General features: G+C 34.0%; 2 protein-coding genes across 2 annotated transcripts; both read left to right on the top strand.

The window, feature by feature from the left end:
- Window positions 1-1,033: 1,033 nt before the first annotated feature.
- On the top strand, window positions 1,034-4,916 carry LOC114759778 (probable serine/threonine-protein kinase DDB_G0282895). The gene is made up of 3 exons (XM_028949030.1): window positions 1,034-1,577; window positions 1,899-2,979; window positions 4,519-4,916. Exons 1-3 carry the CDS (start codon window positions 1,192-1,194, stop codon window positions 4,807-4,809), a joined length of 1,758 nt encoding a protein of 585 aa, XP_028804863.1. The 5' UTR covers window positions 1,034-1,191; the 3' UTR covers window positions 4,810-4,916.
- Window positions 4,917-12,853: 7,937 nt separating this feature from the next.
- On the top strand, window positions 12,854-13,756 carry LOC114759772 (uncharacterized protein At5g39865-like). Its single transcript, XM_028949023.1, has one exon. The coding sequence runs from the start codon at window positions 12,930-12,932 to the stop codon at window positions 13,590-13,592; it is 663 nt and encodes a 220-aa protein (XP_028804856.1). The 5' UTR covers window positions 12,854-12,929; the 3' UTR covers window positions 13,593-13,756.
- The last annotated feature ends 575 nt before the right edge of the window (window positions 13,757-14,331 follow it).

The following is a 14,331-nucleotide window of genomic DNA, read 5'->3' as shown; positions in this document are numbered from 1 at the left end:
TTAGATTGGGTGATGTAAATTGTGTTTGGATTGAATTTTATAAAAGTTAGTTTTTGAAAATAAGTTGTTTGAATTATGATTGAATAAGTAATTTTAATTTGTAAAATTATCAAAACGAGTAAGACTTTTATTAAACAATAAAAAATTAAAAAAATTATCAATTTACGCAATATAATAATTTTAAATTATTTCTAAGCTCCTATTGATCTCATATATTTTTTTATCATTTATTATAAGAGCATGTTTGAAAATAAAAGTATATTTTTAGAGGCATATTTAAAAACAAAAATATATTTTTATGGCTATATTTGAAAATTTCTAACTTATTTTAACTGATTTTTTGTTATCTATAAGTTAGTTATTTGAAGTTTATAATAAGCACTAGAAGAGACAGTAAATTTCTTCACTTTTTCTCTCTTTATATTTCAAAAGTCATAAGTTATAAGTCACAAGTAACTAATTTTTACTTATAACTTATTGTAACTTTTTATGCAAAAGTCAAATTACTCCATCGCCAACCTAAACATCATAGATTTTTCAAATGTGCTCCTGCTGGAAAAAAAAAATTATTGCCCTCCAAATAATGAGCCAAACATGCTCATAATTTATTTGACTTGACTTATTCTATATGTGATTTTATGCATTTTCAGAAATTAATTGGTACTACCCAAAACAAGAAATTAAAAGCTTGCAAAAAAAAAAATGAAATAAAAAGAATGTCTAAATTTAGTTTTTATATCATTTCCTCCTTAACGTTATAAATTCAAAATATTTAAACTGAAAAATTTAAACAACACACAAAAATATAAGTTTCAATTTTTTATATTATATTATTTTTTTAAGAGTTTTAATTGCAAAATATTTTTAATTTTAATTAAACAATACAAAATAAAATAAAAAAGATCTAAAGAAAAAAGATCTAAATTATGGTATTGACCACCATTTCACCGTCCATCGTCATCAAACCCATCACGCTCCATTTATTACAGTCTCTCTACCCGCACTGCTCTCTCTGTTTCTCTCAATCTATCCTCCATTTTCTATCTATCAGCGCCAAAAAGTCGAAGACAACGGCCACCGTTACAAATCTCAAATTTACGTCCATGTCCTTCTGAATCTCTTCCCTCTTCAGTCCTCAGCTCCCACGCAACTGGATCTGACCCACATTTGCTTCTTCCTCTTCATCCAGCGATGGCCGCTGCCCTGGAGTGTTGGTCGAGCCGTGCCAGTACGGACGAGGAAATGGTGGAGCAGGTCCTGATGAGGACGCAGCATAGATCCGAGGGCGAAACGACGTCGGAGAGCTCTTCTACTGCTGGTGGACCGAAGGAGACCTCGCAGATGCAGAAGAAATTGCAGAAGCTGAGTCGCAACGTTACTGAAGCTATAGCGTCGTTCAAAAACTCGCTCAATCTGGATTCTGCTCGTGACCCAGCGCCTCCTTCGAAGGTGGATAGTTCTCGCAAAGTTGTGTGGGGAAGTGTCGTCCGGAATCTCACTCAGCTTTATCCTGGTAGCCAGCTGCCGGAGAAGCTCATGTCCAATATTCGCAAGCATTACGATTCGTTGCCTCTCAGGTGGGATTCTGCTGAGCATTCTATTGTCTTTTGAATGAGATTAGATTCTGAACTGTTTTGAAAGCAGCTCTTGAACTCGAAATAAATGGCATGATTCACAGTCTGGTTGTGTTGTCTGTGAAAGTGATGATGTTATAAACATTTGGGTTCACTTCTTGGTGGTTTCATTCACCTATTTGGCTCTTACCTTCACCTGTAAGACTGACCGGAGCATGCGGGTGCTGGAAATTCTAGTCAACTAATATAGAGTCTTCGTTTACTTCTAATTTTTGCCTCGCATAAAATTGTTTTTTTTTTTTTTTCCTCCTTTCGTTTTCACAGCTATGCTCAGGTTGGATTTGATATGAAAGATGTATTTCTGCACATCAAGTTGATGGAGCAAGCATCAGTAGATGATCAGCCTGCAATCCTGATCCAAGAAGAACCAGATAATGAAATTCAAGGGTGTATATATAAGCTGACTTTTGCTTGCAACTCTCCAATTTCATGGCCCTCAATGTCCAGTGCACTGGATAGTTCATGCATTTGCTGCAAGAAGATACAGATCTTTGAGAAAAAAAGTTTCACCCTTGGCATTGTCCTTCTTCTTGTTCAGCCTGGGCAAGATAAATTGATCAGAGTTCGAGTTGAGAATGCTCTGAAATTTGCAATGAAGAAGCCCAAAACCAGTGCAGTGAAGCTTCCTTTTGGCCTTTGCGGATGTCAAGAAGAGAATTCCAAAGGGAGAGAACTTGGAGAGATTGAAGAAGATAGTGGCGATGCATATTATGGAAACGGTTTTGAGAATTCTAGCCAAAAAGTTCAGCTACAGGTACCATTACCTACTTCCTCTTTTATTGTATCCGTAGATGAATGGCAGACAATTCAGTCTGGTGGGGAAGAGATCAAAAAATGGCTATTGAACTCAGATAGTCTTGAGTTTGTAGAACAGACTGGACCCAATTCATATAAAGGGGTCCACATGGGTAGAAGGGTTGGAATCGAGAAGCTTAAAGGGTGTGATAAAGGAAATTCTTATCAGTTTGAGCTCCGTCAAGATCTGCTAGAACTGATGACTTGTGGCCACAAAAAGATTCTGCAATTTTGCGGTGTTTCTGTGGATGAAAATCATGGGTTATGTGTAGTGACGAAGTTCATGGAAGGTGGTTCAGTTCATGATTTGATGCTAAAGAACAAGAAGCTCCAGATAAAGGAAATCATTAGAATTGCTGTTGATGTGGCTGAGGGCATCAAGTTTATGAATGATCATGGTGTTGCATACAGGGACCTCAATACTCAGAGGATTCTATTGGATCGCCATGGGAATGCTTGCTTGGGAGATATGGGTATAGTCACCGCTTGCAAAAATGTTGGCGAGGCAACAGAGTATGAAACTGATGGTTACCGGTGGCTGGCTCCAGAGGTTTGCCACTTTGCCCATAATCTCACTGATTACAACTTTAGCAAAGTTATCAAAATTATCAAAATAATTTGTTCCTAGTTATGTGTATTGTATGTGCCATACATGGTCCATGATATTCTCTTTAGTTGTTCTCTGAAAAGATAAAAACACAAAAGTAAAAAACATGCTCCCAAAGTGTCAACTCTCCCTTTTTGAAAAACTTGCTCTTTCTCCATTCCTATAGTTTATCGCCTAGACGCGTCATCTAAATGAGCTTGCCTGTTAAAAAAAAGCTATAAAAGATGGCAATGAGCTTTAGGCCTTTACCCTGCTGGCTACCGCTGTGCCAAATCTTTATCTGGCGTTGATCTCTTTCTGAACATTACTACCGGTAGAAAATCAGAATTTCCCTATTACTATGACCAGAAAAATGCATCTTCAAATAGTTGTTATGTTCTTAATGTGTGATTCATATGGTTGCTGGAGTTATTTGGTTTAGGCAGGGATGAAAAGCTATAATAAAATTCAGTTATTTCCAACGTGGAAAAAGTAAATTTTTTCACCCCGTGTTATTGATGCCTAATTAATTTCAAAGTCTCTGTTCTCGTGATTGTCACTGCAGTGTTTCAACTACAGTAATTTTGAAATAAAAATTGTAGAACAGAGGCCATCTACTTCTCTTATGTTACACAATCAATCTACTCGATATGCCCTCTCCTATGATTAATAAAATATTAAACTAAATATTTTCTATTTACAACATATATATAGTCGCCCCAAACCGCAAAAATGTTTTATAAACTCTCCATCTGGTGTCCTGCATGTCCTCATTCACACCTGTTTTACGACTTAACTTCCAGTCTAACGTATTTGAGATCAATTATCTATGCTGTCTGCCCTTAGTGGGCTGAAAAGACTTATTATATGTTTTGCTTTAAGGCAATTTAGAGTACTTTCCATAGTTTTTATTGTCTCAAATGACTTTTAAGATCCATCGTATGCGAAGCATATTACTAAATTAGCCTGCCCATAAAGAAACTTTATGTCGCTTGTCCTGGCATCATTTGTTTGAGCATGCTTAACATGTTTTCATGATTGTTTTCTCTTTCCCTTTTTTTTTTTTTTTTTTGGTTAGACCTTTATTTGAGCATTCCTGTGTCAGGCAAAGTAGTGTCTCCGTGTGATGCCAATTATAGCACAATTGATTCAACAATGGAGCCCGCATGTTTTAAAGCTTTAGCATGACGCTTATCCCAGCATTCTAGTTATTGTCCTATTGCTAAAGCTACTATGAAAACACTCACACCTCGTGTGCGTGCAGAAAAAAGAACAGATAAAAACAATCTGGTAAAGCCATTATTTGGAACCCACGTTGTCTGAAGCCTAAATCTCAATTCTGACCTGGATACCCAGTGTTTGTTTTGCACTTATAACTGGCTGATAGCATGCGTTTCCGTCTTGTTAGTCTTTTTATTCAATATGATCTTTGATGGATTATATTACCTTGTCTCCAAAAGCTGACTTGCCTTTTCTTTTTTTCCTTCGTTTTTTGGAAAACAGATAATTGCAGGTGACCCAGAGTGTGTGACAGAGACATGGATGAGTAATGTTTACAGTTTTGGCATGTTCCTTTGGGAGATGGTTACTGGTGAAGCAGCCTATTCTTCATATTCACCAGTACAGGCGGCGGTGGGCATAGCTGCTTGCGGCCTCAGACCTGAGATCCCAAAGGACTGTCCTCAGAGTCTGAAAACCCTCATGACCAAGTGCTGGAACAATCAACCTTCAAAACGCCCTCAATTCTCTGAAATATTGGCTACACTCTTGCGTTCAAACAATACCAATAGGTAATTATGGAATACTATATGTGGATAGTAATATTGATACGAAGCTTCCATGTCAGGAACCCTTATGCTTTTTAAATTAAGTGAAGATGTAAAGTTTTTTATGTTTGGCAATTTTGTATCATTTCTTCATAGCATAATGAATCCAGGTGTTGGGGGTGACTTTTGCCCCTCTTAGAATTGTCTTTGCCATTATGAACCCTCTACATCCGCATTATTAGGGTGTTCTGTGTGATACCTGAAAATTATTTTGTGAAAACTAGGATGGGGATTAGAAAAAGCAGGTGTTGTTTTTGGGGCCACAGCCAGTGGACTGAGATGAGGACCATCATTTATAGGTTCTCCTTTTTTGTTCGTTTGGTGGGTATCTTGAGGGCCCAGAAGAGAGGCTCTTTTTAATTGTGCTTTTTCGAGTGGTGAAACTGTCAAATTCTTTTGGCCTTAACTTTCCTGATATCAATCCTTTTTAACTTTGTGTATTCAATCTAACAACTTTGTTAAAAAGCATGTACCTCAAATTACTCTTTTCTTTATTTTCAACCAAGTTATTTTTAACTTTTTCTAATAGTCCACGACCATTTGGGAAAGTTGTTGAGATATAGATTACTCTTTTCTTGACTTTCTTGTGTTGATCAGGAAGGAAAAGAATGTTAAACTAATCCTGTTTCCAATTCTAAATATAGGAGCTAGACATTAGATTTATTTTAACCTTAAATATAATATCTCAACTCATTGTCTTCTAAATTTATTTTTCATTAAAGTATCTCTTTTGATTGCAGATAGAGTGAAAATAGGCCAGTGTGGGCTTGTGGCTTGAACTGGCCTGGCTTGTTTAAAAATAGGAATAGGCTTATGTCTTTTTGAAGACTTATTTTATTTAACAGACTAGGTCCAAGCCTATTAAGCTTGTTAGGTCGATTTAGACCTGCTATAAATTTATAATATTACACAAAATTGTGTAGAAAGTAGGCGTTCTTGTTGGTATTGATTAGATTCCATCATATTTTGATATTGAGTTATTATAATTTTGAATTGATTTACGTAATTATGACTTATTTTCAACCTATTTAAAAGCCCCCGTTTTTTGGTGAACTGGTGAAGCTTGTTTTGACAGTCTAGGCTTGTTAGCCTGTCTCAGACTTAGGCTAAAAGAAAAGCCTATGCCGCGGCACCCGGTTGACTTGTTATAAGCTTACCTTGGCCTTGGCTCTGGCCCTGGCCTGTTTCCACTTTCCACCCCTAATTTTTGTACATAATAAAGGTGTTTTTACTAATAAGTAGTTTTTTTTAAACCAGAACTAATATGCATTTTGAATGCATATGATTAAAGCGGTTCTCATTTAGTGCTAATTAGAACATGATTTCAATGATAAATTCACTGTTTTATGTAAGAAATATTAATTATAAGACTACCTTTATTTTGAACCAATTATTTATTAAAATAAAAAATTATTTAAAACAGCAAAAATTGAGATTGAATATGTCCAAAATTGAATAGTTCATCCTTTGATGAGTAGTTTTAGTAAGCATGGAATGTGCTCCAATGGTTAAAGATGATATTTTAAGGGCACCAATACATTTTTCTTACAAATAACTAATTTATTTTCTTAATATCTATAAATTAGTTTTCATGCATGTATATTAAATGCTAGAAGTAGTTACACTTTTGTTTCTTGTTTTATTAATTTTATTAACTACTAATATTTTGATTTTATTTCTTGTCTTGTAAGTAGGGGTGTTCAAAATAGTCCGTTGGCTAGTCTGTTCTGATTCCGGCCATTTTGGGATAGGATGGACAGGACAAGATAAACCGGGACGGGACAAAAAATAGGGCTAAGACAGACACGTGTAATACAAAATGTTTATATTTGTATATTTTAGCACATATATAGTTGAATGATTATTATTTATTTAGAGTTTTTATAGTTGGTTATAATTTTTGAAAAGGTAAAAATAAATTTTAGAGTTATTATTATGCCAATTATTATTTATTTAGGCTTTTATAGCCCAACAAAGTTTAAAAAAAACAAAAAGATGCTTTCAAAAGAACTAAGCTCAAAGAACTAAAACTAGAAAAAAAAACTAGAAAAAAAAAAACAAAACAAAAATCCATTGTAATAGCTTAACCATATGGCAAAGATATTTTACCAAAAGAAAAAAAGAAGCAAAACATGACGCCTCAGTCTTGTTCTTCAGGACAAACTTGTCCCGGTCTCGCCGATCCCCTTCTGTTATGTGAGCAGCTATATTTGCAAGTGGCAAACTAAATGATAACAAATACAAATTGTTGTATGCTTATTTGGCGAACCTCTAGTCATTTAAAAACGAAGTTGTTTGCTTCTATGACATACTTCATGACGTACTTGCATTCAGACCTTTTCTCAGGAGTCCAGAGAAATTGCTTATTTCTTTTGGCGTAAAATCATGTAAAATAAGTTATAATCATTTTAACTTTTCAAATAGATAAATTTTACCAAGACAGGATCAATTTCTCCCCATTTTAGGCCACTCGGGATTCAATGTTAACCATTAAAATGGGCCGGCCAGCCCATTTATCATTGATATGTCCTCAAGTCACTAACTCTTAATTCTCACATTCCCTTAGTGGAAATCTGGGCCATGGCAGCAATAATTAAATTTATTCAGAAAAGGCATCAGCACTTTGAAGTTTTTTTTTGAGGTGTACCAACACCTGATACACCTCAATTTTAAATGCTAACCAAGTATCATCAAATGTTGATACCTGATACATATTAATTTTTACTCATTTAAAATTTCGATGTTAACAATGTCATGGTTAGAGAATTGGAACAGACACGTTATAAAATTAAAAATCAAATCGAAACATTAAAAAACTAAATATACTTTTTATCTAAGTTTATATACCTATTACCTTCTTTAAATGGAAGGATCAATTATATAAAATGAAGAAAATTAAACAATGAGTCCGTTTGGATCAGCGATTGGAAAAGTAGCTTATTAAAAAAGTAGCTTATAGAGAAGTGAAATTGGATAAAAGCTAAATTGGATAAGCTGAATTGTGTTTGGATTAGAGTTCAGAAAAGCTAGATTGTAAAAGTGAGATTAGTAAAAGGTTGTTTGGATTATGATTGAGTAAAAGTAAGTTTGGTTGTAAAATGACCAAAATAGATATGAGTTTTAATAAATAATGAAACATGATTAAAAAAATAATTTCACATAATACAATGAAATTAAAATAATTTAATACTACCTCCGGTCCTAATTATAAGACCCGGTTGACTTATTTGAGGAGATTAAGGAAGTAAGTTAAGTTAGTTATTTGTAATAAATAAGTGTTGTCATTCCTAAAATATCCTTACTAATTAAGTGTATTGGCTAGAACTATCATTATTAGAAGGACTATCTTGGAAAAAAAAGCATAAATATGAGAGAGAAAATGGATTAGGGTCTTATAATTAGGACCAAACAAAAGTCAAACGGGGTCTTATATTAAGGACCGGAAGTAGTATAAAGAAGTCATAAAAATATTTTAAATATAAAGTGAAACATGAAAAAATAAAAGTATATTTTTAGGAGCATATTTAAAAATAAAAATATATTTCTAACTTATTCATTACTTTCAACTAATTTTAACTGATTTTTTATTATCTACAAATTATTTATTTGAGGCTTATAATAAGAACCAAAAGAGGTAATAAATTTCTTAACTTTTTCTCTCTCCATATTTCAAAAGTTATAAGCCATAAGCTATAAGTCATAAGCTGTTAATTTTAGCTTATAGCTTATTGTAGTTTTTCAGACAAAAACCCGATTGCAGAAAAGCTGATCCAAACAGACCCAATTGTATTAATCGAGCTTATAAAGCTTATAGAGCTTATAAAGCTTATAGAGCTTATAAGCTATTTATAAGCTCAAAATAAGTGATGCCAAACAGGCACAATATCCCTATTACCGGTGTATGTGACTTTGGAAAAGTTCATAGCTAGTGTGTCTCACACACCCACACATCATCATCGTCTTTTCTTTTCTTTTTGTTTTTTTTTTCCTTTTATGGAAACAAGGAGAAGCTCATAGAGGATGTTGGTTCATATGGGCTTCATAACCCATAAAGGAAATAGTGATTAGTGAAGCCCATACACGCAATGGAAAAAGAAAACAAATCTGGCAAGATATTCTTGGATATACACTTAATTCTCTGTTTTGCGCAGTTAATTTCTCTTTCATGAAGACTACAATGATAAATTACTCATGCTTTTCTTTTTTTCTTTTAACCAGAAAATTCTTTTCTTTTTTGGAAAAGCAATTTCGCAACTTAAAAGAATTTATTATTACTTTTCAAAGTTCAAATAAAAAATTAAAATACTAATTAAAATTAATTATTTCATTAATTAATGCATAAAGTAGCATCTAGCATTCTAATATTGTTTCTTGATTCCATCCAACACTTTGATATTAATTTTTTTTTTGTGTGTTTCTAGTACCTTAATCTTATTTATAGTATATTTAACACCCTAAACTATAAATAAAATTAGGGTGCTAGATGATACTAAAAAATAACATCAAAGATAACTGAATACATCATAAATAAGATTCAGGCTGATTCTATTAGGAAATATTACCAATATGTCGTGTACTACTTTACAGTTAATTAATATATATAAGACTAGTTCTTATATGAACAAGATGGATAGATCTAGTGCACGTTTTCTTTTATGTATCTCCTTCTCATATCTTTAATTTGTTTTTAACTAATATACCATATACATTTTCCCCATCTTCTACATCCCCTCTTAGTTAATGAAGTTAAAGATGCACAAGAAACTACATAAAAGTTAAATGTATCAAATCCATTCCCCAAACTGATCCTTTTAGAGCATGTGAATAGTGTAATTTATTTTAGATTTTATAAATATAAAGACACAGATATCAATTACTATGTATGAGTAACTCATATCCCAACGCAAAATAGACAAGATTAAAAAAAAATAAAAGGGGCCAAGAATATTGTAATTAGGATTTTCTTCAAGTTCATTTGTTAGAAAATAGATTGTCTATCAAAACAAGTTAGTAATTTATCCATTATGCTTAAAATAAGAAGATATCATCATCAAGAGAATTCAAAAGACAACCCTCACGTGAATGTCATCCACAACTGTTTCTCCTTTATGAACCAAGTATGGCTAAATTTATATCTCAAGTTTTGTGAAAATTTTGACTTCAATTAACAATTTTGAGTACCATTGTATTAAAAATTAGGTCGATCATCCTGAGCGAACTAAGTTAATAAACTGATTCAATCAATTTTTCAGTTTAATCATTTAATTGGACCAACCAATAGACTGATTCCATGATCTGATTGACCGGTTGGATTTTTCTACATTCCCATGATTTTTTCCAAATCCAAGTACTAGATTTTATGAGCCCACTCATTTTTATAAGCTAAATGGGGCAAGCCCAATGTGGCCTGACTAGTTTTCCCACATCTATCTCCTTCTCCCCTGACCGTCTCAGAGCTTCTTCCACCCAAAACTTTCACATTAGAATGGATTGTCATCTCTTTTTTTTTTTTTTTTTAATTTTACACAATTAAATATGTTCACGCATACAAACAAAGTCGAAAGTCCATATTCTTCCTTCATTAAAAAATTTGTTGGACAATGCTCAACATAGTTACCACAAAATATACAGATCCCAAAATCAATACTGTAATTAAGCAAGCGTTTCTTTTGAGTATCAGTTTCCAATTTCAATCAACCACGGGTAGATCTATAGGACATACACGAACACATACTTCACAAGCAATACATTTATCAAATTCAAAATGGATTCAATGTGGTGAAATAGACATGTTTGTAAAGATGCGGACTGCCTGGACCTGGACAGAAAAACCTTGACGTAAGCCTGAGACCTCATACAAGCCTAACAAGTGATGCTGCCACTGAAGCAATTTGCTGTTGACGGATTGTCATCTATTTGAGCTTGCATACTAATGAAACATTTGGACCCTCTTAACAAAATATTTTGGGCTTCAAAATTATAGAACTAAATAGCAAAATATTTTGCCCTTGGCCCATTGTAATTTTAGGTCAAACAGCATCCCCCTCACTGAAATTTCTCTCTCTCCATGGAGTTGGGTTGGTTAAATATGTTGCAGGGTTAGAAAGAAAACAAGAACAAGAAAGATCTGATTAAATTAATATGTTAATTGTAATGGTGATTAAATTAATTTACTAAATTGTAACCATTAATTAAATATTAATTAATCTGTTTAACCTAAACATTAAAAGAATGATAAAGACTGGTAAGATCCCTCGCAATTAAGCATCATGGCAAGCCCAGCTGTGTCGTGGCAGACAGATTTTCTCACCTCTCTGACTGCTCTCCGAAGAAACATCCTTTGTTTAAGGATGATGTATACTTCAGTAAATTAATATTTAGATGTGTTTGTAATTAAAAAAAATTCAGGCATGCAAAAAAACTATAATTTAGAATCTGAATTGGAATAACTAAGATGTTTTTAATATAAATATATTGGAAATAATATTCTTTAAGAATAAGTAAGATCAGATTTTGACCGATTTGGATTCAGTTCAGATTGTCCTATATTTAGGATAACTTTTCCTAAAAAAATAATTTTTACGTTTATGTAAATTTATGTCTCTAATCTCTTGCTTAACTAATAATAATTTTTTTTTTAGAATCAATATTGGTTAAAAAAATATTTACAATAATTAGTGGGCTGCTTTTCCAGTAGGGGGTACCATGTGACACTTTTCAGAATCCACTCACTTTGGTGGGTTTAATTCATTGATATCATTCTGTCACACACTTATATATATATAGAGAGAGAGACCATGCTGCCACATGAAAAAGATACCTCTAAAAGTCAATATATTTTTTTTTGCGAATAGCACCCAGTATCCTAGAACAGGCCATCTTTCAGGCACCACAACGGTCTCAGACTAATCCGAATCGTTGTTTAGGACCCCTCAGTGGAGGGGACCGACTGGTCCCTAGGGTGTTGCGTACCCACGTCTCGACCTCAAGATCCATGATTAAGCTAGAATAGTTCCTGTCAGTTGATCTAACTCGTCGGGGTTTCCAAAAGTCAATATTGGTTCTCTTGTCTAGTGTAGTTTTGCGCTTCCAAGCTTGTGAGGGCCACATTATGAGTTTAATATTGTTTATGTTTGGATTTGAAATCAAAATACTATTTTCTATAGATTTATATAATGAATTTGTAATTAAAAAAAAAGACATATAATAAATTTGACAAGGCATATATTTGATACTATTTCATATATTTGGTGTTGGGTGTGCATTAATGGCTCCTTGACCTTAGCTTGCAATTTGAAAAACATACACAAATATGATAGGAAATAAAACTTAGGGAAAATTTCATCTAAGGACCGCAGAAGAGAATTTATATCAGTCAACCCCTAAAACATTCTGAAATATTACTACAGGACTAAGGGATCAAACTGAAATTGAAATTAAGAGTAAGATTACAATAATACCTCTTACTTTTAATGTGCCAAGGGTCATGGGTTCAAACATTCCCTTTACCACTTTGTTTTTTTAAAAAAAAAATTCTGACCACCGGAACCACAATAACAGCCACCATAGGTCCAAATTCAAGTGAACTAATGCCAATTATTTGTGTTTTTTATACAATACAATTAAACGCAAACACATACAAATATATCAACGTCGGATTCGAATGCAGACCTCATCTAAGTATGGGCAATTAGCCATTGACTTGAAGTGTAGCGGAGATTTATATGATTTAGTCTAAAATTAATTATAAAAACGTTGCCGAGACAATTTATTAATTTTTCAAGTGAACCAATTATTTGAGGTCAATAAATGATTTAATTATATGTTTTCTGTTGAAAAAAATAGAAATTATGTATTTTCTTGCCAACAAAATTATATATTTTCAGACCTATTGAAGCAAAATAAACATAAAAGACCACTCAACCACCTCGTCCGTTTCACCATTCCATTTCCTTCTCCTCCATCCCTCCCTTCCTCCCTCCTTTCCTCCTCCTCTCTCTCTCTGTGAGTGAGGAAATTGTAAAAACCCAAACGCTCCTACCAGCAACTGCAAATTCAAGAAACCAATCAAATCAGCTCCACCACTCAATGTGGCGGCGGCGGCTCAAATCGACGACGATTCGTATTCCGACCACCCCTACCACCACCTCGTCGTCCCGTTCCTTTACCTTCTCTCACTCCTCTTTCAAAGACATTCAAACTTTATTCCTAGACGAAATCCCCTCGAACTCCATTTTCCACCGCCGCCTCAGCCTCCTCCGTCCCACATTACCCCTTCCCGCTCCTCCTGAAGCGGACCGCCGCGTGGTGGTCTACTTCACCAGCCTGCGCGTGGTCCGGTCGACGTTCGAGGACTGCAGGGCCGTCCGATCCATCCTTCGCGGGTTTCGGGTAAAGATGGACGAACGAGATCTGTCCATGGATTCCAGATTCGTGATGGAGTTGCAGGGAATCATGTGCAAGACGGGGATGAAGCTGCCTAGTGTTTTCATTGGTGGGAGGTACATCGGTGGGGCCGAGGAGGTTATCCGGCTGCACGAGAGTGGTGAGCTCAAGAAGCTCATGGAAGGCTTGCCCGCAGCAGATTGCTCCCTGTGTGACGTGTGCGATGGTCATCGGTTCGTTCTGTGCGACGTGTGCGACGGTAGCCGCAAGATGTATACACTGAAAGGCGGCTTCAAGAATTGTGCGGCGTGCAATGAGAATGGTCTCACCAGGTGCCCTTCTTGTTCTTCGGACAACTCATACTAAGCCAAAAAAAAAAAAAACTTTTGGAAAGCAATTAACAATATGTTTTGGAATTGTTTTTGCTGGGCAATTATGATTAAGAATTTGTATAGGCCCAAGGTTTGACCCCTGGATTAGTATTATTCTTGTTTATTCTAATATTAAGCTAATATAATTTTGGTCAGATTACGTTTTTAACTTCAAGTTTCATTTTTGTTAACACTTTATTTAAATTTAACGAGGGCTACCAATGCTTGATAAAGTCAGAAAGTGTAGTTTAGTCCTTTAATTTTTTACAATATTTTAATTAGGTTATTTTTTTTAAAAAAATATCTTTCTAATCATAAGTAATTATTGTTATTGAAAAAATTAAATTTAATATGGCAGTTTTTTTTTAACATTTAAATTTTCAATGCTTGTTTCCTGTGCCAGCCACATTGTGGTTAAATAACCGAGAAGACACTATATAACACTAAGGAGTCAAAATGAAATTTTGTGTGAAGTTAAAGAATTAAAGACGTACTTTTATCATAATTTATGAATAGTATATAGATTTAGATAGATAATTTAATTTTCTTTTTTGATTTTTTAATTTTTTCTTTTTCCTTCTGTCTCTATTAGAATGCTTTTTCATGGACAAAAAACAATTTATTAAGATCTTAGTATAAAACATCTCTATTAGAATGTTAACTCTATCTGTGAATTATGTTAGTTTTCATTATATAATGTGGTTCATTTTCTTTTTTGGGTATGCATTTGTGGG

Source organism: Neltuma alba, unplaced genomic scaffold (assembly GCF_004799145.2).
Source record: "Neltuma alba isolate B1F8T4 unplaced genomic scaffold, ASM479914v2 tig00010901_pilon, whole genome shotgun sequence".
In the NCBI taxonomy this organism is placed as follows: Eukaryota; Viridiplantae; Streptophyta; class Magnoliopsida; order Fabales; family Fabaceae; genus Neltuma; species Neltuma alba.
Note: the sequence above shows the minus strand (reverse complement) of the source record. Positions and strands in the feature narration are given on the sequence as shown.